This window comes from Hordeum vulgare, chromosome 3H, assembly GCF_904849725.1.
Source record: "Hordeum vulgare subsp. vulgare chromosome 3H, MorexV3_pseudomolecules_assembly, whole genome shotgun sequence".
In the NCBI taxonomy this organism is placed as follows: domain Eukaryota; kingdom Viridiplantae; phylum Streptophyta; class Magnoliopsida; order Poales; family Poaceae; genus Hordeum; species Hordeum vulgare.
In genome coordinates, this window is record NC_058520.1 from 563,454,920 (window position 1) to 563,480,187 (window position 25,268).

General features: G+C 47.1%; 3 protein-coding genes across 3 annotated transcripts; 1 reads left to right on the top strand and 2 right to left on the bottom strand.

The window, feature by feature from the left end:
• Window positions 1-1,475: 1,475 nt before the first annotated feature.
• On the top strand, window positions 1,476-4,917 carry LOC123445111 (TVP38/TMEM64 family membrane protein slr0305). Its single transcript, XM_045122045.1, has 7 exons — window positions 1,476-2,032; window positions 2,311-2,363; window positions 2,517-2,609; window positions 2,692-2,915; window positions 3,566-3,632; window positions 4,540-4,647; window positions 4,765-4,917. Exons 1-7 carry the CDS (start codon window positions 1,594-1,596, stop codon window positions 4,792-4,794), a joined length of 1,014 nt encoding a protein of 337 aa, XP_044977980.1. The 5' UTR covers window positions 1,476-1,593; the 3' UTR covers window positions 4,795-4,917.
• On the bottom strand, window positions 4,805-7,170 carry LOC123445110 (pentatricopeptide repeat-containing protein At2g03880, mitochondrial-like). The gene has a single exon (XM_045122044.1). The coding sequence runs from the start codon at window positions 6,592-6,594 to the stop codon at window positions 5,050-5,052; it is 1,545 nt and encodes a 514-aa protein (XP_044977979.1). The 5' UTR covers window positions 6,595-7,170; the 3' UTR covers window positions 4,805-5,049.
• Window positions 7,171-7,273: 103 nt separating this feature from the next.
• On the bottom strand, window positions 7,274-11,874 carry LOC123445112 (DNA replication complex GINS protein SLD5). The gene is made up of 6 exons (XM_045122046.1): window positions 11,498-11,874; window positions 11,256-11,378; window positions 11,073-11,155; window positions 10,876-10,985; window positions 7,674-7,749; window positions 7,274-7,594 (listed from the first exon to the last, which is right to left on the bottom strand). Exons 1-6 carry the CDS (start codon window positions 11,657-11,659, stop codon window positions 7,495-7,497), a joined length of 654 nt encoding a protein of 217 aa, XP_044977981.1. The 5' UTR covers window positions 11,660-11,874; the 3' UTR covers window positions 7,274-7,494.
• Between the last annotated feature and the right edge of the window lie 13,394 nt (window positions 11,875-25,268).

Genomic DNA, 25,268 nt, shown 5'->3' on the forward strand with positions numbered 1-25,268 from the left:
GCGCAGGCGGGAGGAGGCCGACCTGCTGCGGGCGGCGGGCGGGGGCCTGGGCGGAGGCCGGACAGGGAGATCGAGGGGAGGAGAGGCGGCCGGCCTGCTACGGGCGGCGGCCGGGGGCGGGGCGGGGCAGCCGGGGGGTAGGGCGGGATGGGAGGAGAGGCGGTCGGGAGGCGAGACGACGGCGACGGCTGGGGAGGTGGTGTGGGCGGCGGCCGGGGGGCGGGGCGGGGCAACCGGGGCGCGGTGCGGGACGGGAGGAGAGGCGCCCGGGAGGCGAGACGGCGGCGGCGGCGGCTGGGGAGGTGGTGCGGGCGGCGGCCGGGGGCGGGACGGTGGCTGCGGGTGGAGAGGCTGCCGGCGATGGCTCGGGTGGGCGCGGGAGCAGTTGGGATGGGAAAATTCCCTCCCGCGCTCGGATGGATCACAAGTGAGGGTTGGGGTAGATTTTGCTCCCTAATCCTCACTTGTACAGGTTGGGAGAGGGTTTGAGGGTTAAGGGGTTCTAGTCTACGCGTTTTTTTCTCGCAAACTGTAAAAAAACAGTTACTTTTAAGGGCAGTGCTCTGCGCCGGCGCGCCGGCCGAATCGTTCGGCCGGTCGCGCACGGGCCGCCTTATCCGCCAGCTGTACGCGGGCTGTATCGTTAGAATCTCCATACAACATTATTCTCTCAATGCAACAAATTTCGTTCACGATGCAACAATTTTCGTCAACGGTTGTAATAAAAATATAGTTGTAGCAAAAAAAATATCAACATGGTCGTAGCAAAAAAAGAAGTTGATGATGTGTGGTAGCAAAACAAAAAAAATGGTTGTAGCAAAACAATCCGATGAACTCGGGTTGCAACCCTAATGAACGTGTATGCAACTTTTTTAGTGAACGGTTGCAGCAAAAAATAATACCGGTTGTAGCAAAAATTAACATTGTTGTAGCAAAAAACAAAACATCGGTTGTAGCGAAAAACCCGGCGAAGTCAAGTTGCAACCAAACGTGAATGCAACTTTTTTAGTGGGCAAATGTAACAAATAGAAAAAATGCTAGTAGCAAATTTACACGGAATAAAAGTTGCATGTCCTGACCAGCAAAGCGCACGCGGCCCGCGCGACCGGCCGAACGATTCAGCCGGCGCGGTGGTTGGAAGCGTTTATCTATTTTTAAGATTTTAAGGGTTTGAAGGTACTACAGATGCTGCGGGGAGATAAAATCTGGAGGGCATCTTTCCCAGTTCGATCACAGATTCCGTTGCACCAATCACAGACCACGCGCTCAGGTTTCGGAATCTCAGCAGCTCTACTGGCTTCCGGCCACCACGGAACGGCACAGAGCAGGGCCGCAGCGACAGCGGGCCGGACGAGGGCGGGCCCGCGCCGCAGCCACCGCGCGCTCCGGCCGCGCGCCACCCCCGCCCCCACATGCCGCCACGTGTCCCTCTCTCTCCATTCACTCTCCAGCGCCTTCCTCCCTCCCCCGTTCCGTTCTCTCCCCCCTCGCTCTCTCTCTCCCACGCCTCTTATCGCTTCCGAGCTCTCATGGCCGCACAGCCCGCGCGTTAAGCAAGCCGCGCCGCGCCCCCTGGCCTGACAGCCCGACCCCATGAGGCAGCCGCACCTCCTCTCGCCGCAGCAGCTCTCCCCCTCGCCCGTCCTCTCCTCCCACTTCTCGCCGCCCTGCGCGGCGCGGGGCTGCTCGCCGTGGCGGTGGCGCCACCGCCGGGCCTTCCACCCGCCGCTCTCCTCGCTGCGGGAGTCCGACAAGGGCACGCTGCGCAAGGCCTCGCCCAACCTCCCCTTCCGCTTCGGTGGCGGCGGGGGCGGCCCCAGCCCCGACGACCGCCGCTCCGCCGCAGACCAGGAGAAGAAGAAGGGGAAGGAGGAGGAGGAGGAGGAGGGCGGCGGGGTCTCGGGGGCCCTCACCGGGACTCTGCTCGCCGGGGCTGTGCTGGTCGGGGTCGTAGGGGGGTTCGGGGCCGCCGGGTACGTGTACAAGGACCAGATCAATACCTTCCTCACGCACTTCTCCGGGTTCATTGAGGGTAATGGAACGAACAATCCAGCTGTGCTCCACTGCTCCTAGCTCTGCTTGCTTTGCGCTACTTGTTTGGCCTAAGCTGTGCTCCTAGTAGAAATTAATGAAATGCCCTGCGAATTCTATGTTCAAATATAGCTGGTGATTCTAGTGCTTAGACCATTGGACTGCAGAACTAGCCATTCGCATATCTGCTGGTTCCTGTTTGATCATTACGAAATCTTTCAAGTAAACGCCTTCCTTGGACATTTGTGGTTAAACTTTCATATTGCTTTGCATGAACAGGCTATGGCACTGCTGGGTACGCGTTGTTTATACTTGCCTATGCAGGATTGGAGGTATATTCTTGAATAATCAACCTTAGTCTTCTACCTTCTTGTCAAGGCTTATGATCATTTCCACCTAAACTAGCTATTGCACTACAGATCTTGGCAATGAATTTAGGGTTGCAACTTTGGATCAATACTAATGATGGTGTTTGTTTGATTCAGGTTCTTGCGATTCCAGCAGTACCGTTGACCATGACTGCAGGTCTATTATTCGGTAGTGTTACTGGTACTATTATGGTTTCAATCAGTGGGACAGTAAGTAACTTCAACATGAATAACATTTTTGTTTTCATTCTGATGTTATGCATTTTCTCATTGAACTTTGTCGACTGTATAGCTAGCTGCCGCTGTGGCCTTTCTCATCGCTAGATACTTTGCTAGAGAGCGTATTCTTAAGATGGTTGAAGGAAACAAGAAGTTTCTGGCGATTGATAAAGCAATCGGTGAAAATGGATTCAAGGTTGTGACCCTGCTTCGTTTGAGTCCCCTATTACCTTTCTCCCTTGGGAACTACCTGTATGGCTTGACTTCAGTCAAGTTCATACCCTACGTGTTGGGCAGGTTAGTTCTACTCCCTCAACACTTCCTTATTGTTTTTTGGGATTGTCCATGAATCTAACAGAAAACTTTATGTTAAGTACATAGCCTTAAACTTCTATCCCACAGAGCAAACTGCATTCATTGAGAAATTTAGCTGTTCTTAACGACCTATGAACTTAAAGTTTCATATGCATGATTCATGATGTAGTATAGTAATGTTATCGGAAATGATAAATCCTGAACGTTTGGGATTTTCCCATGGCAAATCAAACGTTTTTTATGGCAACTCTAGTTGACGCGAAGATGACAAGTTTATTTCACAAGCACGGCAATTTCCTGGCAAAAAACAAACTGAGGGCGGAATTGCCATGCTTACCAACTAAACTTGCCATCCCTCGCGTATATAAATTGCCACACAAAAAGTTCGATTTGCCATGGGAAAATCTCGAACATTCGGGACTTATCAGCGTCCAATGTTATTCCGGACGCATGCGATTCAAAATCAAAGGAGTAGCAGATGTCATATACCTGGTTAAGGGACTGACCTTCTGATCCACTACAAATTGAGCATTCTTTTGCGAAGGAATATTACACTAAAAAAGTTGCCATCGGTATTTTTCCTTCTTTTATAAAGCAATGTTACCTCAGATATTGCTTTTGTACGCATGCAGTTGGTTGGGCATGCTTCCAGGAACATGGGCCTATGTCAGTGCTGGTGCATTTGGGCGAGCTATAATTGTAAGTTCGTACCGTCGATCTTTTCTTAGTTAATCTTTTCTTGGCAAACTTGCTTTTGTTGCTACATCAGGGATACTGGTCCACTATACTCTTTCAAGCCGTCAAACTCATTTCATCTTCCAATGCTGATAGATAATGTTTTTCTAACTTGTTAATCAGAATGCCTTACATACTGTCTGTTCTCTACTTCCCTTATATAATACAGTTTTGCTAAAGCACATTTAGATGTGCAATAAGTATAGCACATCTAAGTGCATGTTCGGATCCTCTCCACTCCTCAAGTGTGCTCCTGAAGCAGACGGAGCGGCACTGAAAGCACCAACTCCGGAGTCAAAAGAGCAGAGCGGAACAGCGTGCAGCTCATTTTCATGGAGTGGCTAAAACCGAGCTCCGCCACGTAGAATCTTAACTACCAGGATCATAGAAACTTAGATTCTATGAGCAAAATCGTAGAATCGAAGGGGCTAGTTTGGATCGTAAGGTCGTAAGATTCTAAGACTTGAGTCGCGATTCTCACAACTTTGCTTAGATGTGCCATAGACAGAACCAAATAGTAGCTCATAAGAACGGTGCCCATCCCATGGATATGGGGGTGTCCCGCAGCATGTTGATTATATGTGTCTGCTTTTCAGTGAAGTGTCCAGAATGAAAAAACACTTGTATATATCAAAATGCGGACACCTTAATCCAACTCAAGGCATCCCTTAGTCTAGGTGTTGCTTGTTAGCAGCTCAAATGTTTCACCAGAGAATTAGAACATGGTGTTTCATTTGGTATTTTGAAAATTCAGCTGTATGTGTAGTCAGGACGGTTGAAACAATGATGAACTCATATGGTTGATGAGATTTTTTTTATCAAGCAGCTTGAATATTGGAACCAACTAAGACATGGCTCCCTCATTTTGCAGCAAGATGAGACGGAAATCGGTTTGGGAGGAAACAACCAGCTATTGACACTGGGCATAGGGCTATTAGTTACAGCCGTTGCTGCTACTTATGTAACACGGCTTGCAAAGGTAATTAAGCTTTTGTGGTGTGTATATAACAAGTGGAAATCAACTATTGAGATGTGTTATTTTCTTTTTGTCAACCTTGGCTACTATTGCTAACTGCCTCTCCTCTTTGTTTTCCAGGATGCTGTAAAGGATATTGACGACGAATAGAATGGTAGGATTACATAGCAAAAGGGCCATTCAAATAGCAAAAGTAGCACGAGAATGTACATCACTGGCATCTTTTGGTGCAATCTAATCTAGAAATACAAGCGGTTGTCGGAGAGGGAAAAACTGTCTCTTCTCAGTGTCCTCACCCAGCTCTCTTATCCACATCCCTAATTCCTGCTACGCTTGATCTACCAAAAATGAGGCAGAGGCAGGGACTGTTGTTGCACCTGCCAGCCGGCGCTGAACCCACCTAACCTACCAGTAGTCGCCGCACGAGCACGCACCATCCTTCATGTGATGGAAGCAGTTGGAGTCCCTCAGTACGATCTCCCTGCCGTACGCCTGGGCGACCATCTTGATCGCAGCGTGGCAGTCCCCGCACACCCGGAGGTTCTTGAACACGCGGATGGGCGCGCCGGCCGGCACGGCGAGCAGCCCGAACGCCACGGCGAGCCTCTCGCTGTGGTGCGCCAGGCCCTTCTCCCTCCCCTCCGGCCCCTCGTCCTGCAGCGCCCACGCGGTGTCCGCCACGTACCCTTGGCCGCGGATCCTCTCCGTCATCTCCTCCACCTTCCGGTAGACCTCGGCCGCCCGCGGGTGCCGGCGGTCCTCCACGTAGAACAGGTGCGTCACGCCGTTGGCCGCCACCCAGCTGCAGCCGGGCTCCTTGGTGATCCCTCTCGCCTTCATCGACGTCCGGACCCTCGCCACGTCGCCCCACCTCCCCGCCCGCGAGTACAGGTTCGACAGCATGACGTACGGCACGGCGTCCGTCGGGTCGAGCCTCCACACCATCGCGGCCGCGTGCTCGGCGAGCTCGGCGTTCCGGTGCGTCCGGCACGCGGCCAGCAGCGCCTTCCAGACCGTGGCGTCCAGCCTCGTCGTGCTCCGGTTCAGCAGGTCCATGGCCTCGTCGAGCCGCCCGGCGCGCCCGAGCAGGTCCACCATGCACGCGTAGTGGTCTGCCCCGGGCGCGATGCCGTGCTCGGCCTGCATGGACCGGAAGTGCGCCCGGCCGGCGTCGACCAGGCCGGCGTGGCTGCACGCGAAGAGAAGGCCGATGAAGGTCACGTAGTCCGGCCTGCACCCGGACCGGACCATGTCGGCGTAGATCTCCAGCGACTCCCTGCCCCGGCCGTTCTGCGCGTACCCGACAATCAGCGCCGTCCACGTGATGGGGTCGCACCGGTCGACCCGCGTCGCGTCGAAGACCTTCTTGGCCTCGCCGAGCGAGCCGGTCTTGGCGTACATGGAGACCAGCGAGTTCCCGACGGAGAGGAACGGGTCGAGCGCGAGCCGGACCGCGGCGGCGTGCACCGACCGGCCCAGCTCCAGCGCCGTCGCCCCGGCGCACGAGCTCAGCGCGGCCGCGACGGAGAACTCGTCCGGGCCGACGCCGGCGGCGACCATGTCGCGGTAGACCTGCAGGGCCGAGTCGTGGGACCGGGAGCGCGCGAGCCCCGTGAGGAGGGAGGTCCAGCTGACCACGTCGCGGCGCGGCATTTCGTCGAACACGGCCCGCGCGGCGCCGTGGCGGGACAGCTTGGCGTAGGCGTCGACGAGCGCGTTGGCGACGTGGAGGTGCGCGGCGAGGCCCGCGCGGAGGAGGAGGGAGTGGAGCGCGTCGGCGGGGAGCCGGAGGAGCGCGGCGGAGTTGAGGGCGGGCGGGAGGGTGTACTCGTCGGCGCGGTGGCCACGGGCGCGCATCTCGTGGAGCAGGGCGAGAGCGCGCTGGTGCAGGCCCGCGCGGGAGCAGCGTGAGATGGCCGCGTTGTAGGCCACGCCGGGCGGCACGACCATCGCGCCCGGGGTGCACGGCGGGCTGAGCTCGGCGCCGCCCGTTGGCGTGCCAGTAGAAACGCCGGGAAGTAGAGCGTCTGGCGTAGCGACTGCCGCGTCATGTGTGCATGCTGCTTAGGATACGCACGATTGCGCCTTGACGGCGTCCGCGAGTTGCTGCTCTGCTGCCCTTCCCTTTCGCCAGCGCAAGCCGTGCTGATCATTTCATGGGTATATCAGTGGCGGCAGGTCAATAATTTGATCGCGGTATATGTTTAATGGAGTTCTTTCGTACACGTCCAGCGTTGTAAGGGCATGTAGATGTAGAGCGATTGGTATGACGGTCTTATCTTGAACCTGTCGTGTGCAAAAGAATTGCACGGTTCATCCCGTACCATTGGGAATTCACCATGGGATCATCATTTTGTGGCAAAACAGATGAAAATTTGTGAAAGCAAATATTCAAACATCAAAAGTTGAGTGGGGTTCCACCATATAACATGACCGCCATATAACATTGCCAGCAATGGGTCGTCAGCAAAGGCAAATCCATGTCCAATGCAATCGATCTGCTTTCTCATGGTACTTCTGTTTGTATGTTAGATAGATCACTGCCGAAAGCAAATATTCAGCTGGTTGGTTGATGCTGAACATTGTTAGGCAATGCAAATCTTTTAATGATCACTGGTGATTTGAATGCTTCTTACCAACAACATAACAATTTTGATTCTTGAAGGACATGAGTTGGAGACAATTCAGACAAAACAATAGATACTGATACATACAAAGACAGTCCATTCTCCTAACCGATTCGTTGTGGAGTACACACATTTGAACCACTTCATTTCTACCTTGCCAGGAATTCAAAAGATTCTGGCGCTAAGGATTTATGATCTGCTTAATGCTGCTTTGTGGCTTATATCAAATAAGGTCAATTCGTCCGGCCTCCACAAGGCCCTTGATGGACTTGTACCGAAGGACATACAGGTCGTCAGCAACCAAATCCACAACTTCTTCCCCTCTTCATGGAAGCAAGCATCACAAGTTAGCGCAGTTCAAGGAAGTGAAATGATAAAGACCATCTGTGTGTAGGCACTTACATGTCATCGAGCTGGAATGCTCCTACGTCACTCTTGGTCTTGCAGAAGACAAATGTGTCAAGCTGAGGCTCTGGAACTGCACAAGGCATTCGAAAACAAAGTCAGATGGTGTCTCAAAGCTGACTACGTGCGACAAACACAATTCTCTTGCATCTTCAGCAAATCAGCAACAAAAAGGATAAAAACATTGTCAGCAATAAAAATACATACATGAACAGTAAAAAGATGTCCAACATCTGTTATTAATATTGGACAGCATAACTATTATATGACCTTTCTTTGCTCTTGTTACTTGCTGAAAAGTAAGGTTCAGGTTCCAGTTCTTGCTAATGCCTAGATAGAGTACTGACTACTGAATCAGCTCCATAACATCCATGTCAGTTGTTGGTTATTACTGGTAAGTTAAAATGCTTAACTGGATATACAGCGGTAACTGGGTTACATTTGCAGTCATTATTACAAGCCATAAGATTGTCAGCATGAATCTTCGGCTGAATGAGGGGACTCGTGAAAATCTGGTGACTAAACTTAGAAATGATAGAAAGATGCACCATCACAGTCCAAGATTGACTCTCCTAACTTGTCATGCTCTATCTGTATGTAATGTATCTTAGTATTTTAGTGCTCTGTAACTACTACCTCAGGCTTCCCTGTCATGTTGTGCAGTCATGCACTTGCTTTTTCACTTTAAAATTGTCAGAATATTATATAAGTACATGATGAAACCAATCGTGATGATTCCAACAAATCTACATTGCATACAAATATTTCGAGCTCAGGTAGGAGACAAGAAACAAATGGTAAAACCATTCAAGATAAGCAGCTTATAAGGCACATTACTATAATCAGATGCTTTATTAAACAAATAATACTCCCTCCGTCCCAAAATAACTGTCTCAACTTTGTACTAGCTCTAGTATAAAGTTGTACTAAGCTTAAGACACTTATTCTGGGACGGAGGGAGTAGTTACATTTCAGATGCTGTTGTCAGAAGAGAGCACCCCGAGTATTGATATTTTGAATTACAGGCTACCATTCCAGTAGCCCACCCTGCTCCCGTGTCGCTCCCCGCAGCGACCCGGGAGAAACCCTAAATCGCCGCCGCCGCCACCCCTGCCCCCTACCTTTCCCCTCGCCGCCGCCGGAGAGCGCCGCCGGCAAAGCCAGTGCGGCGTCCGCGGTGGCGGGACCTGTCTCGTCTCGCGAGGAGCAAGAGCGGCGCGGGGGCGGCTCGCCCTCAGAGATGCGCGACGAGTCCGAGCTCCCGCTGTTTGCCGTCGGGGGCGCGCGGTGGATGGAGTGCTGCCTCGCCACACGGGCGGGCGTGAAGGTGCGCGCCGGCTGGGCGAGGTGAGGGCGTGTGTGGTCTGTGCGAGGCGTGGGCATGCACGGCCTGGGCGCGAGTTGGGCGGCCGGATGGCAAGGCGCGGGAGGTGTCCCCGGCGAGGCTCTGCTAGGTGAGGGGCATGGGCCGCGCCGGATCTGCTGCTTGCTGGCGTGAGCTGGGTGGGCAGCGGGGTGGACCGGTGAGGGCTGCGGTGGATCTGGTCGGCCGGCGTGCCTCCGGTCGGAGCTTGTGTGGAGCTTGGGGCAGAGGTGTTGCGGCGGCACGAGATCCACAGGCGGCAGGGACTGATATGGCAGATCTCATGGTGGAGGGGCTTGAGCGGCATGTTCGGTGCTCGAGCAACGGCTTCGGCCGCACGGGGCGTGACCGGTGTGTGCCTGCGCGGTCTGGCTTCGCATGGACGCCCCTCGAGGTGCGCGGATCGAAGGCCCGTGGCGACGAGGAAGTGCACTCTGGCAGCGTGTGATGCGGATCTGGTCTCCGGCCGTCGGTGGTCTCCGCGAGGTGCGGTTGGCTGCGGCGTGTCTTGTGCTTCTTCGTCGATGGGCAGCTTCGATGGTGGTGATGTTTGGTGGGCTTGCCGACGCCAATGCGGGATGATGTGCGGCCGAGGTGGTGTGGAGCTTGGTGAAAACTATGTCTTGGCCTCGTGCCATGACCAGCAATGGCGGCGGTTGTGGCCGTCGTTGACCTTCTTGGAGGCATCGCTGCTTGTTCTCCCATCCCTCCTGCACGGATCTGGCCATTTCGGCCTCTCCCGGGGAAATCTTGATCTGCGATCGGACGATGGCAGCGCTACGGTGTTGTATTCACTCTTGGGGCTTCGTCTTGGGAGCTTGGCGTCGGTGAGCAGGACCAGTGGATGGTGGTTGGTGGCGGGTGTGGTGTCCAGACTTCTGTGGCAACGATGATGGTGGGAGCGATGTCGGCGACGCGACAATGGTTGCGATAGTCGGCTCTTCTTCGACGTGTCCACGGTTTGTTTGTTGCTATGGAGTCGAAGCTGCGGCGGCGAAGCCCTGCGGTATACGATGACTGGCTGCAGGTAGCCCGTTCGACGATCTCCCATGCCGCCAGTCGTGCCTGGTTTTGTCCTTCAGAGTTCTCCGTCAGAGTCGGAGTTGCGTTGTGTGGTCGTAGGTCGACGTGTCGTCGATAACGGGGGCTTTGCCCTGTGTGTTTCAGACTATGGGAATGGGCTTGGCCCTTGCTGTACCGGTTTTTGCCCGGTTTTCCATAATTAACTGGGCAATTCTCTTCTGCTTATTAATAGATGAGGCAATCTTTGCCTCCGTTTCGAAAAAAGAAAGTTATATTTCAGTGACGCAGGCCATTTTATTCTTAAAAACTGTTTCTACAGCTCTATTAGTACTCCCTCTGTCCCAAAATAAGTGTATTAAGCTTAGTACAATTTTGTTCTAAAGCTAGTACAAAGTTAAGGCACTTATTTTGGAACGGAGGTAGTATTTAGTAATGAGCATTATTTTCTGGAAGGAATATTCCAGACAAGGTTTATGTATCAGTACAATGTACACTGAACTATATAGCACCAAATGAGACTTCAAGAGGCATGTGTGTAGTGAGGCCCTTTTATGAACCTGTCAAGTTAGTTCTGTTATTCAAAATCAACTTGCAAGTACATGTTCATTAGTGATGCCGTAACAAGGATCCAAAAATCTATTTGTCACAGATTAGTTGAATGAAATGTAAACATACAGACATATCAAGTTGGGCGCTTAAACGGTGAAGTACTAACCATCATACTGAGTAGCTTATGTATGGCTGAAGCTATAAATAAGTGATGCAGTAAAGTGCGACAAAGAAACATGCTGATTTCAAGATCAAGTGGGATACCCATGTCATCCTCCGTGCTCGATAAGGATTGCCTCGTTACCGAGTCATAACCATATGGAAGCTTCGACAGCACCGACTGCTCGAGATGCTTCTCCATGATCTCCTTGCAGCTTCCGACAGATCAACAAGGGAGCGTCACTTCAGCGACAAAACAAGCACAAACAACCACTAGACGGCCCAATTGAGTAGAGAGATACCTCTTGGCGAATCGTTGCTCCTGCTGCGACAGCCGGCTCAAGAGGTCGTCAGAATTGGCGATGTGGGCCATGTACTTCTCAATCTACAGACATCAGCACAACGAGGTCAAGTAATTGCCAATAATGCAACATTTCTGTCAGTAACTGAACCTTACAGACTACAGAGACTGGATTCAGCCTGACCTTCTGCAGGCGGAGGCGTAGGTAGGAGCGGAGCAGGAAGAGCGTGCGGTCGAGGTCCATCTGGTAGAGCGAGACCACCAGGTCGTCGACGCCGTTATCCGTGAAGTCATCGAGCGTCTCCTCCTGGTTTCACCACGCAGGTCGTCATCAAGAATCAGAAACATTCAGTATTGTGAAGAACGACGGCGCAACCAATATTTATAGGGTAAAATAGTGAAGCGAGAGGGGGTGGGAGGGCTAACGAGGAGCTGGATCTGCTCGCGGGCGCGGGAGACGAGGGCGGAGTCGAAGTGGAGGATTTCCGGCGCGGCCTTCTCGTTGCGCCAAGCCCGCTTCAGGAGCTCCACGTCCGTGGTCGCCGCGGCCGACGCGGCGGCAGAGTCCTCGTCCTCCCACGAAGACATCGTCGCCACTGAGTTCCTCTGTCGCTAACTGGCGAAGCGAGCGCCGGCGCGGCGAGGAACGAGGCGGTTAGGAAGGGGCGGCACCGGCCTGGCGAGGAAGAGGGGGGGGGGGGGTCGGACTTGCACGGCGGTGGCGGTGGCGGTGGCGGTGGCTACGCCGACGGCGAGACCCGAGGAGGCAAAATCACAGGGGTTTGGGTTCGGGAGTGAGGCTAGTGCTGGGCCTCGTCCTCGTCCTCCCACGGAGACATCGTGCCAGGCATGCAGACTGTCGGGCCGGTCCGATTTACACGGCCCGTTTGGCTAGATCTGGAGAGTAGGAGTGTCCACTCGTGTCTCCCAAAAAAAAAGGATGTACACTCCAAAAGAGAAGAGGGAGAGAGAGTAGGAGCGTTGTCTTTCTTAAAAAAACGTGTAGGAGTGTGTGTTCATTAAATAGATGAGATTAATTCATATTGATTGAGTTTTTTGTCTACATTATGTCATTGTTCTCAATCATTATTATTTTTTACTTAATACTCTAGATATATCCTGGATATCGGTTGATGGGTGGAGTAATAGTAATAGGTGCACGCAGTAGTCAGCCTATGTGCTTATGGACATGATGTCTATATATACATGATCATTGTCGTAAATATCCCATAACTATGCACTTTTCTATCAACTGTCCAACAGTAATTTGTTTACCCTCTGTATACCTACTACATGAGTGATGTCATTAGGAAAAACTACGGTTCCTGGGTCTATTCACTTATAAGTTTACAAACGCTACAGTTACCTCGCAACCTGTAACACCCTGAATTTTGCCCATTTTTTTCTTTTGATTTTGATCTGATTTTGTTTTTTGAGGCTTAACAGTTTTGAAACCTAAATGGATTACTCTTGGTTTCTTTTTCTTAGTGCCTTGCCAATCTTCAAACCACCCCAAGACCTAGCCATTTCCATCTTGAGCCAATCCTAAGATTCTTTTCCATGAGAATATTCTTTTTTTCTTTTAAAGGAATAATCATGTTTGCCTTGAGTTGTGAAGCAACCCCCATTTACATCTCTTCAAAAAATCCCAAATAATTCTCATAAATCTATTGGGTCATATCTTCCTCAGATATGACAAAATATTTCCTTGCCATATTCAAACATATTTCCCAAAAATTCATTTTGTGATTCTGCACTATCTGTCAAGTTGTGAAGCAAGTACCCTTTTCATTTTCTTGATTGCTCTCAAAATTTATGGGAACTCTTTCCTAGCCATATCATTGCCTCATGCCAAAATGCAACTCAATCTAGCTAGTAAATATTTCTTGGCAAATTTCCAAAGTTTCTGATCCAGAGGAAGCTTTGTGAAGCAAGTGCTATATAGAAGTGCTCAAATGAGTTGAAACTTTGCCATCACCTCAGTATGCTCAAATTATGCCTCTCCGCCAAATTTGAGCATCACACCTTCAACCATGTGACCATAGCTTCAAATCTTTGTCTCTGGTTATTATTTGGATTTGTGAAGCAACTATATTTTATGTTGCTCCATAAATTGTGCAATTTTACCAGGACATTCTCCTATCTATAAAACCTTGCTAAACCAATTTTGAGCCCATTTTATTTAGCCAATTAATCCCAGTAATTCTTTTAAGTTTCTGTCCAGAGAGATAGTGTGTGAAGGAAGTGCCACTTTGGCTTATTAAGATGGCTTGAAATTTATACAACATCTTCATAACACCAAAATATGTATCTCCTCCAAGTTTCAGCTCCATCCAAGCAAGTATGTGAGTGACACATCAAAATCTCTATTCTGGACCAGATTAGCTAGTTCCAAAGCAACCCTATTAAATCTTGATCCTCTTCTTCTCAAACTTCACAGGATTGTAGTCCCTCCTACCCTGAGCCTCCCAGACATAATATTTTGCTCTTCTCACCTTCCTGTTGATCACAATGTGGTGTCCAAGTCTGCTGCAGGAACCTTCAGGTGACCCCTCCCATCCAAACACAGTCTTTTGCTTCGAGCCATCACCTTTGGGGGACTATGCCTTGAAGGGACTTCACTCCTGACATATTCAGGGGAGCAGTGGCACACTAGAGTACGTAGTGCACGTGGTGACCACGCCCAGAGCAAGCCATAATGGTGCTCTGTGCATTGACAGAGACATGAGCTCCTCTCCAGCGAGCAATGGCTTGTCCACGAGCGCCGGGGAGCTCTCCACCACTCGCGTGCACCTCTGGAGTGTTCTACCCCTGGTCCAGTAGCTCCGGGCCGCCTCTGTCGATCGTCGGAAGGCTGTCACAGCGACGTCCCCCGCGAAGCTTCGGCCGTCGTTGTGCAGCTCCTCCCCGTGCCTATTTAAGGCGTGCCCCGAGACCTCCTTGCCAGCAGAACCCAAAACCCCCTCCCGTTCGAGCTCAGGAGAGCTTTTCTCCTCGCCCACGGCCGCCCTGTGCCATCGGCGATCTTGCCTTGATTCCGGCAGCCCGAGCCTCCTCTCCACTCCCTCGCCCCTCCATCCCTTTCTCTGAGTGTCGGGGATCCTTTTCCCCTTCTCAGCTCGCCGCCGGAGCGCCCCTAGCTGAAAAGACCTCGATGACGCCTAGAGGGGGGGGTGAATAGGCTATTTAAAAACTTCATCGGATTTGGCTTGAAACTAATGCGGAAATAAACTAAGAGGGTACTTGTCAAGCACAAATCCTAAATGCACTAGGCACTGCAGCGTGTATCAACACCACGATCTACCAAGATGGACACAATATAGTTACTAACAAGCACAAGTAAGTTACACAAACTTACTTGAGCAATATCACACGACAAGTAGGTGAACAACACAAGATACTAGATCACACTATATCACACGATATATCAAAAGCTGCAAGTATGAACGTGTGGATATAGAAGGTATGCTTGAATGATTAATCTTGTACAAGAAATAGCCAACACAATATAATGAGCACAAACAGTATGCAATGTATGTATGCTCAAGTAACACAAGTAAACCACAAGTAAGGAGTTAGGGTTAAGGATAACCAAGGTCACTGAGACGAAGATGTATCCCGATGTTCACTTCCTTGGAGGGAAGCTAGTCACCGTTAGAGAGGTGGATGTTACCACGAAGGCACACCAACGCCACGAAGGCTCACCCTATTCTCCCTTTGAGATAACACCACGAAGGTGTTTCTCAACCACTAGTGGTAAGCCTTTGAGGTGGCTTCCAAACCCTCACAAACTTTTCCAGGGGAAATCACACGGATTGATTCCTCTCCGAAGAACTCCTACCGCCTAGGAGTCTCCAACCTCCAAGAGTAACAAGATCATGGGGAATGCTCAAAACTTGCTCAAATCTCAAATAGCTTTGGTTGAGAGGAGGAGAGAGAGATGATCTATCTTTTGATTGGAACAACTCACAAAGGGGCTCACAAATGCTCTTGGGATCTAAGATTTGGTGTGAGCAAATGTGTGTGAGGTAGAAATGTGTTCTTATGAGGATAAGGCTGTGTTGGACTACCCTCTCACAAAGTGGGAGGGGGGGTATTTATAGTGGGGAGAGAAAAACAGCCGTTGGGGACACTTTAAGTCACACAGGGTCCGGACGTTCGACGGTTTTCGGAAGTCCAGGCGTCCGCGAGGGGTCGGGCGTCCGCGAGAGGTCGGTCGTCCGAGGCCTGTAGATATCACTGAAAATACTGTGAATTGCACAGCGACCGGACGTCCGGAGAGGAGCCGGAAATCCGAGTTATAGAGCTCACGTACTTCTCGTGCAGGGCTCTGGATTTCCGAAGCTGGTCGGTCGTCCGGCCCTCGGATGTCCAGAGTGAGCCGGAAATCCGAGTTATAGAGCTCAATTTCTTCTGGTGGAGAGCTCCGGATTTTCGTAGTATGTCGGTCGTCCGACCCTTGACCGGGCCTCGGACGTCCGGAGGGAGCCGGAAGTCCGAGTTATATGGCTCTGATTTCTCTGGTATAGGATTCCGGATTTCTGAAGCAGTCGGTCGTCCGGCCCTCGGACGTCCGGAGGAAGCCGGATGTTCGAGGCACTGGTTCTGTTTTCAGATAACAGCAAAGCAGTGGAGATGTGGTCTGTGCAAAATAGTGGGGATGTAGTTTGAGCAAGTTCATCGCAAAACCTGTGATCCCCTCTTAATAGTGCGGGATTCCTAAAGACTCGAGAATCATAAAAGGGGTACTGATGATCCATACTTGAGTGTATACTTTTATTCGCTGATCATCACTCTGCACCACTAACGTCAAAGGAACTGATACCTTTGAGTTAGCCCTTTCACTTGAGCTTGATGTTGTTGTTCCTTCTTGGCTCAAGTTGAAAACAAGACATGATGAAGTCTTCAAGCAGCTCTCGCATACACAATGTGGAAAGCCTAGCTTATGTATTCATCTTCATTTGTCCACCATGTGAACATCCACAAGAATCAAGCACTTGCTCAGGAATGCTTATCTTGATCTTGTCCTTGTTAGCACATGAGCTTGTCCTTATCAACACATGATCATTAACGATAGTTTCAGTGATATATTCGTGTTGATCCACTTGAACTTGCACACCACAATGTTGATGACGATCACCACTTGACGTCTTCCTTCATGGGTTGTATGAGATCTTCCTTTTGACGCAAGCCCATGGAAGCACACCTAACCCCCACATAGGACTCTCACAAAGACCATGGGTTAGTACACAAACACGTAATGGACAATGCTTACCATACCATGGGATCACTTGATCCCTCTCGGTACATCTTATACGCTTTGTGTGTTGATCATCTTGATCTACTCTTTGTCTGAGATCTTGATCAACCTAGTGTCTTTATGACCATTCTTTGGATAATGCCTTGAATACCATCTTGGTCATCATATAAACTCCTTGAACCCAACAGATGGACTTCAAGAAGTGCCTATGGACAAATCCTATAACTATAACTTAAGGCAACCATTAGCCCATAGGAATTGTCATCAATTACCAAAACCACATATGGACATATATGCTCTAACAATCTCCCCCATTTTGGTAATTGAAGACAACCACTTCAAGAGAGTTTATATAAGGAAATAAGCATAACCAAGCGCACACATACAAGGTAATAATGCATGCGTGCAAGATGTAAATGCTTACGCAATAATAGCAAAACCCTCTAAACATATCCAAAGTAAACTCTCTAAACTTCTCCCCCATTGGCATCGATTGCCAAAATGGACGAAAAGTTTAGAAAGCCAATATAGTAGGTGGTCCTCCAAAAAGTGTGTACTTCTCAGCAAATGAGTGCAGAGAAATACACAAATACAATGATAAGTAGTTGGAGGGAAACAAACTATATTTAGGACCCAAAGATTGCAAATAAAAGGATCATATGCCACAAAGACATACAAAAATAGAGGCAAACAATCAGAAGATTCCAGATGGAACAAACAATCATATGGTCCTTCGAACCACATGAATAGAAGATATTATGATAAAGACAAGAGAGTGTTTTATCAAAAACTAGAGAAGCTCCCCATGATTTGTGCACTAATACGAGATTTGTGTTTTTGATACAGGTGCACAAAATAGGATCGTTGCTCCCCCAAAATGAATAAAAACACACAACGAGTGCAAGAAGATAGATGAGACAATAAGCATATCAATTGCACAAAACAAATGGTTGAGCAACATGTAAAAGAAGCAACTTAAGAATAGGCTCAACCAAAGTAATGTGTGTGAGTCATGGCAAAGCACTTGAGAAGACTAAGATAAGGATGAGCATTACTCATCAACATAGTCTTGATGAAATGAGATACAAAGTGCAAGACATATCATTCCCACACACACATACTAGAAAATGGGTTCACAAGCTTACTAATAAACAAAATAAGAACCAACGCCTGTGACAACCCATTGTATAGCTTGGAAGTAAGAACCTTGTCAAGAGGAGGGATACTAATTGAAATGGCAAAACCCTCATCAAGACAAGCATGAGGAAAAATAATCTTCACGACCAAAGAGTGCATCAAAATGTAGGAAAATAAGATACGCACTCAAAATAAAACCTTTCACGAAGCCACCAAAAGCTGAAAAAGGAAATGCAATGATGATCGTGAAAGAAAAGAGGATATTAATTAGAGATGTAACTTCTCTCATGTGTACAAGATTCTAAGTAGAAGACAATCATGATGATATATATCCACAAAGAAGGATGTACACACGAAATGGTTACAAGAAGGAACAAACTAGATATCCAAAAGGAAGTCATAAATATATCAATGAGATATTTTGCTTGGAAGCATAGCACATGGCCTAATATTTTCTTATTGTACAATATGAACTTCCAACATACGAACATCAAAGACATCCCAACTAGTAGTAAGACATCATCGTTCGAATGCTTTGAGAAAGCAAACAAGTACTACGAGAACAAATCAAGAGATTCATGCCATGATGCAACCTGGAAAAGAAAAGACAGGTTGGGTCCTTTGCAAGAAAAGAATGCATGAAGTGGATACTTGTTACCGAGACAACATTGGATTGATGTAGTAGATAGTTGTTCTTTGATCATCCTAACTTGGCTCCAATAATCACATGGTCTCAACATCTTACTTATAGGTGAGCCGAGCATCCAATGCATCTCCAGTTGTTCCTGGAACAACAAAACAAACAAAATGGTCCCCAAACTCATTGGGACCAAAGAGTTAGAAAACCAGCAATACATAGGACAAACTCCACATACATATGTGCATATAGATATGAATTTGAATTTCATGCACGCTTTAGCCAATTTATGACAAGGTGGAGTTTCCCCTATATATTGGGTCAAAGAAGGAAAGCAAGCAAAAGAAGTTGTATATAGTAGCTAGATACGCATGCTCAAGACTCTCAAGAATCAACTCAACACAAAGTTGATAAGTCACCAAAAGACAAGGTATCAAGTGATAATAAGATCCTAAAACAAAAAGAACTATCACTTGAAGGATATAAATTAAAAAATACCTCAAGGAATGAGATATCCATTGACATATGCCAAATAGAAGGCAACAAGAAACCAATTGAAGGAAAACAAACACGAGGTATCTAGTTTCCGAAAGAGAGCTAGGTTCCACCAAACCAAGCCCTCGACAAATTTTCATGATGGCACAAAGCATCATAGAGAGCAAGACTTGCCTCCCATCAACACACACTTGATGGGGATCAAAAGATTTTATGATGGGTGAATAAAGTGAGTGTTTTAAAGAAAATAGGATAGCTCCCCCAAGGGACGTGCATTATATAGAATTTGCATTTAAATACAAAATGCACACGATGGGATCATCACTTTCTCTATATCTATAAAAACACTAGACATGTTAAAATAGATTCATAAGAGGCAAGGAAGACAAATGAAACACAAAATCCAATGTAAAGATGATTAGCAATTCCTATCACATGATGGGAATACCAATTGTCAAGGACAAGAAATATTTTCGAAGTGATACTCATTGGTAGATCACAAATATATCCAAGATCATATTTACCCATAAAACGCAAGCAAATGACACTTGTAGAGTTAACATGCCACCTAGGAACAAGATAATTTACAATATCAACACTAAGTGGCAACACGTCAAATGTACACATTTTCTAGGTTTGTAATATGCACATAGCATATTACTCCCCCATAATGTGATAAACCAACAACATTAACAAGTGGCAAATTAAAACCAACAAGAGATACTTAATGGACCATATATAATTTGAATTTCTCATGAGTAAGACATACCACATAGAAACTAGATAATCTTGAAGTATCAAAACTAAGTGGTATTCCCCATGTATACACATTTATAGGATTGTGAGGTGTGCAAAGCACATCACTCCCCCACAATGGGATAATCCATTAATCTCTCACAAGAGCCAACAAAAGAATATAAACAAGATGCAAAAAGGCTCAATACGAGACTCACATGTACATGATATGCAAACCAACATACCCATACTCGATTACTCAAGATAAGCAAGTTGGAAGCACAACATATACAAACGCATGCAAGGTAGAAAATCACAACATGCAAAGGGGCAAGCACCTAACAATGTAAACAGTTTAAGTATAAGTTACCGTAAGGAGGCACATTGGATATAAGATAGAAACTCGAGAATCCAAATGACTTGGCTTGAGATAATATGAATGATGAAGACCCCTTGATTCTTCATTATGTATCCAAGTCTCTAATGTCCTCCATAGTCACCTATTGATCAAGTTTGAGCTTGTTGGTCCCCAACTACGGTGGGTCCTAAGAGGTTAATCACAATAGGCTTGGCAACCCAAATGGTTCTTTTCTTGACACCATTTTGAGTACCAACAAACTTGGCAAACACATTGCCAACCTTATCGTTCCCAAGGGAATAGATATCATCAATAGTGATTGGGTTGGATAAGTTACCTCTCGTGCAAGACGAAGCGACGTGACCCTTCTCACGACATAAGTAGCAACATCTACCCTTTGTTTTCTTCCCAGTTGATTTCTCACCTTGGGGAGTGTTGGCTTGGGTCTTATTGGGAAGAGGCCTTCCTTCAACTTGTAGCTGAGTGTGTGATTGAGTTTGTGGCCGGTTCCCTTGTTGCTTGTGACTTTGAGACTTCGTCTTCAAAGGGCAAGATCTAACATGGTTCCCTTTAACTTTGCACTTGAAGCAAATGATTTTGGCCAAATTCTTAACTCGTTCTAGGCCACTCTTGTTCTTGTTTGAGTTTACCCCAACATCATTTTTGTCATTCGGAGATGTTTGCTCACACAGGACGTTGTTGAGTGTGGACATCCCTTCATGACACTGTTCCAAGTCTTTCTTCAAAGAAGTGACTTGGGCCTTGAGCTCTTCGATTTCCTCTGCATGGTTAGTTTTAATGCAAATACTAGAGGAAGTGTAAGTTTCATTGTTAGAGCAACAAGGCAAGGAAAGTAATCCATCACACGAGGTAGCAACATTATGAGTAGACGAATTACAAGGACTAACACATGGAAATATAGTACTTTGACTAGAAGTAGTGCCATTGTCCACATGAGGCTTATTTGATGTTACCTTGGTGATGATAGCCTCATGAGCTAACTTTTGCACATTATAGGATGTTAGAAGATCGGCATGAGAGCTTGTGAGCATTACATGGTTTTCTTCCAACTTCCCATAATTGCTAGTTAGTAAATCAAGTTGAGCACGTAGCTCAATATTCTCCTTCAATGTTGATACTTCAAATGAGGCAGAGTTAGATGTACAAGTATCATCAACAATATGAGAGGAGTGAGTAGCAAATAGAGACTTCGCATGAGTAGATTGAAGCTCCTCATAGATCTTAGAGGTTTTGATGAGCTCTCCCTTGACATTATTGCATTCAAGGAAAAGGACCTCAAAATCCTTTTTAAGTTTATCATGAGTAACTTCAATCTGTCCTTTTGAAGATCTTAAGTCTCTGCATGCTTGATGACTCTTCTCAAGTTCATGTTCAAGTTGTTCACTTTTAGCTTGTTCATGATTAAGTGAATCATTACAATTTTCAAAGTAAGCAAGAACATCTTGGAATCTTTGAAGAGCGTTATTTTTAGCTTTATGAAGAATTTTACTGATCACATAGATATTTTCAGTCAAGTCATCATCATCATCCTCATCGCAAATATCATCGTTATTGCACAGGGAAGATGATACCTCATTATTACCTCTTGCCATGAGGCACATGTGAACTGGAGGAGTTGATGATGATTCTTTTGGTGAATCAGATTCTTCATTAGTCAAACGTACTTCATATTTCTTGGTTTCCCCTAAATGATTAGTCATAGAGCAACTAGGGAGAAACAAGATATTTTGATCAAGAGGACACGAGGAAGCAGGCATATCACCACAGACATTTGTCGAGGGATCTTTAGGTGAAATGCATGACCTATCAGCACAACAATTTACACTATGTGTGGTGCTAGATATGCTCGTGTCCATAGAGGCTATGACATTTTCATCAACATATATTTCTTCACTCCCCATGTCATTACCTTGTGAGATTGAAGATGCTGAGGTGTGCAAGCAATCGGATATGGAAGTAGTGGTGGACTCTTTAAGATCGAAAAGAGTGAAGAGCTCATGCACCAACTCCTTCATCATAACACCGTCTTCATCAAGATTGGACCCACCATATATATCTTCAAGTTTAGTCCAAACTTCATGAACGGACTTGCAAGTCGAGATAGACTTAAACACTTCAGGACTTATGGTTCGATGAATGGCAAGAAAAGCCTCACAATCAAGATACATTTCATTAGTAGATGAAGATGCATCATCCTTTTTGTCGGCAATCCCTACAAGAACAATTCGTAAAGTATTTGGGCCCATGGCCCGAAAGTGATGAAGCATACGGATTCTCCATAGGGTATAATTTGTGCCATCAAAGTCAAAGGTGCCATTGTGCACTAATCCAATAGTCGACATCGATACTCTCTAGGTTGTGAAACCTAATTAAAGAGAGACCTAGCTCTGATGCCAATTGAAAAGACCTCGATGACGCCTAGAGGGGGGGGTGAATAGGCTATTTAAAAGCTTCTTCGGATTTGGCTTGAAACTAATGCAGAAATAAACTAAGAGGGTACTTGTCAAGCACAAATCCTAAATGCACTAGGCACTGCAGCGTGTATCAACACCACGATCTACCAAGATGGACACAATACAGTTACTAACAAGCACAAGTAAGTTACACAAACTTACTTGAGCAATATCACACGACAAGTAGGTGAACAACACAAGATACTAGATCACACTATATCACACGATATATCAAAAGCTGCAAGTATGAACGTGTGGATATAGAAGGTATGCTTGAATGATTAATCTTGTACAAGAAATAGCCAACACAATATAATGAGCACAAACAGTATGCAATGTATGTATGCTCAAGTAACACAAGTAAACCACAAGTAAGGAGTTAGGGTAAAGGATAACCAAGGTCACTGAGACGAAGATGTATCCCGATGTTCACTTCCTTGGAGGGAAGCTAGTTACTGTTAGAGAGGTGGAAGTTACCACGAAGGCACACCAACGCCACGAAGGCTCACCCTATTCTCCCTTTGAGATAACAGCACGAAGGCGTTTCTCAACCACTAGTGGTAAGCCTTTGAGGTGGCTTCCAAACCCTCACAAACTTTTCCGGGGGAAATCACACGGATTGATTCCTCTCCGAAGAACTCCTACCGCCTAGGAGTCTCCAACCTCCAAGAGTAACAAGATCACGGGGAATGCTCAAAACTTGCTCAAATCTCAAATAGCTTTGGTTGAGAGGAGGAGAGAGAGACGATCTATCTTTTGACTGGAACAACTCTCAAAGGGGCTCACAAATGTTCTTGGGATCTAAGATTTGGTGTGAGCAAATGTGTGTGAGGTAGAAATGTGTTCTTATGAGGATAAGGCTGTGTTGGACTACCCTCTCACGAAGTGGGAGGGGGGTATTTATAGTGGGGAGAGAAAAACAGCCGTTGGGGACACTTTAAGTCACACAGGGTCCGGACGTCCGACAGTTTCCGGAAGTCCGGGCGTCCGCGAGAGGTCGATCGTCCGAGGCCTGTAGATATCACTGAAAATACTATGAATTGCACAGCGACCGGACGTCCGGAGAGGAGCCGGAAATCCGAGTTATAGAGCTCACGTACTTCTGGTGCAGGGCTCCGGATTTCCGAAGCTGGTCGGTCGTCCGGCCCTCGGATGTCCAGAGTGAGCCGGAAATCCGAGTTATAGAGCTCAATTTCTTCTCGTGCAGAGCTCCGGATTTCCGTAGCATGTCGGTCGTCCGACCCTTGACCGGGCCTCGGACGTCCGGAGGGAGCCGGAAGTCCGAGTTATATGGCTCTGATTTCTCTGGTATAGGATTCCGGATTTCTGAAGCAGTCGGTCGTCCGGCCCTCGGACGTCCGGAGGAAGCCGGATGTTCGAGGCACTGGTTCTGTTTTCAGATAACAGCAAAGCAGTGGAGATGTGGTCTGTGCAAAATAGTGGGGATGTAGTTTGAGCAAGTTCATCGCAAAACCTGTGATCCCCTCTTAATAGTGCGGGATTCCTAAAGACTCGAGAATCATAAAAGGGGTACTGATGATCCATACTTGAGTGTATACTTTTATTCGCTGATCATCACTCTGCACCACTAACGTCAAAGGAACTGATACCTTTGAGTTAGCCCTTTCACTTGAGCTTGATGTTGTTGTTCCTTCTTGGCTCAAGTTGAAAACAAGACATGATGAAGTCTTCAAGCAGCTCTCGCATACACAATGTGGAAAGCCTAGCTTATGTATTCATCTTCATTTGTCCACCATGTGAACATCCACAAGAATCAAGCACTTGCTCAGGAATGCTTATCTTGATCTTGTCCTTGTTAGCACATGAGCTTGTCCTTATCAACACATGATCATTAACGATAGTTTCAGTGATATATTCGTGTTGATCCACTTGAACTTGCACACCACAATGTTGATGACGATCACCACTTGACGTCTTCCTTCATGGGTTGTATGAGATCTTCCTTTTGACGCAAGCCCATGGAAGCACACCTAACCCCCACATAGGACTCTCACAAAGACCATGGGTTAGTACACAAACACGTAATGGACAATGCTTACCATACCATGGGATCACTTGATCCCTCTCGGTACATCTTATACGCTTTGTGTGTTGATCATCTTGATCTACTCTTTGTCTGAGATCTTGATCAACCTAGTGTCTTTATGACCATTCTTTGGATAATGCCTTGAATACCATCTTGGTCATCATATAAACTCCTTGAACCCAACAGATGGACTTCAAGAAGTGCCTATGGACAAATCCTATAACTATAACTTAAGGCAACCATTAGCCCATAGGAATTGTCATCAATTACCAAAACCACATATGGACATATATGCTCTAACAATCTCCCCCATTTTGGTAATTGAAGACAACCACTTCAAGAGAGTTTATATAAGGAAATAAGCATAACCAAGCGCACACATACAAGGTAATAATGCATGCGTGCAAGATGTAAATGCTTACGCAATAATAGCAAAACCCTCTAAACATATCCAAAGTAAACTCTCTAAACTTCTCCCCCATTGGCATCGATTGCCAAAATGGACGAAAAGTTTAGAAAGCCAATATAGTAGGTGGTCCTCCAAAAAGTGTGTACTTCTCAGCAAATGAGTGCAGAGAAATACACAAATACAATGATAAGTAGTTGGAGGGAAACAAACTATATTTAGGACCCAAAGATTGCAAATAAAAGGATCATATGCCACAAAGACATACAAAAATAGAGGCAAACAATCAGAAGATTCCAGATGGAACAAACAATCATATGGTCCTTCGAACCACATGAATAGAAGATATTATGATAAAGACAAGAGAGTGTTTTATCAAAAACTAGAGAAGCTCCCCATGATTTGTGCACTAATACGAGATTTGTGTTTTTGATACAGGTGCACAAAATAGGATCGTTGCTCCCCCAAAATGAATAAAAACACACAACGAGTGCAAGAAGATAGATGAGACAATAAGCATATCAATTGCACAAAACAAATGGTTGAGCAACATGTAAAAGAAGCAACTTAAGAATAGGCTCAACCAAAGTAATGTGTGTGAGTCATGGCAAAGCACTTGAGAAGACTAAGATAAGGATGAGCATTACT

Excerpts from the sequence above, each read along its gene's own strand:
- LOC123445111 (XM_045122045.1), top strand. The coding sequence starts at position 1,594 with ATGAGGCAGCCGCACCTCCTCTCGCCGCAGCAGCTCTCCCCCTCGCCC. Across the intron at positions 3,633-4,539 it reads CATTTGGGCGAGCTATAATT|CAAGATGAGACGGAAATCGG; the intron begins GTAAGTTCGTAC and ends CTCATTTTGCAG. Across the intron at positions 4,648-4,764 it reads ATGTAACACGGCTTGCAAAG|GATGCTGTAAAGGATATTGA; the intron begins GTAATTAAGCTT and ends TTTGTTTTCCAG.
- LOC123445112 (XM_045122046.1), bottom strand. The coding sequence starts at position 11,659 with ATGTCTTCGTGGGAGGACGAGGACTCTGCCGCCGCGTCGGCCGCGGCG. Across the intron at positions 11,379-11,497 it reads GCGAGCAGATCCAGCTCCTC|GAGGAGACGCTCGATGACTT; the intron begins GTTAGCCCTCCC and ends TGGTGAAACCAG. Across the intron at positions 7,750-10,875 it reads GAGCACGGAGGATGACATGG|TTCCAGAGCCTCAGCTTGAC; the intron begins GTATCCCACTTG and ends TGCCTTGTGCAG.
- LOC123445110 (XM_045122044.1), bottom strand. The coding sequence starts at position 6,594 with ATGGTCGTGCCGCCCGGCGTGGCCTACAACGCGGCCATCTCACGCTGC.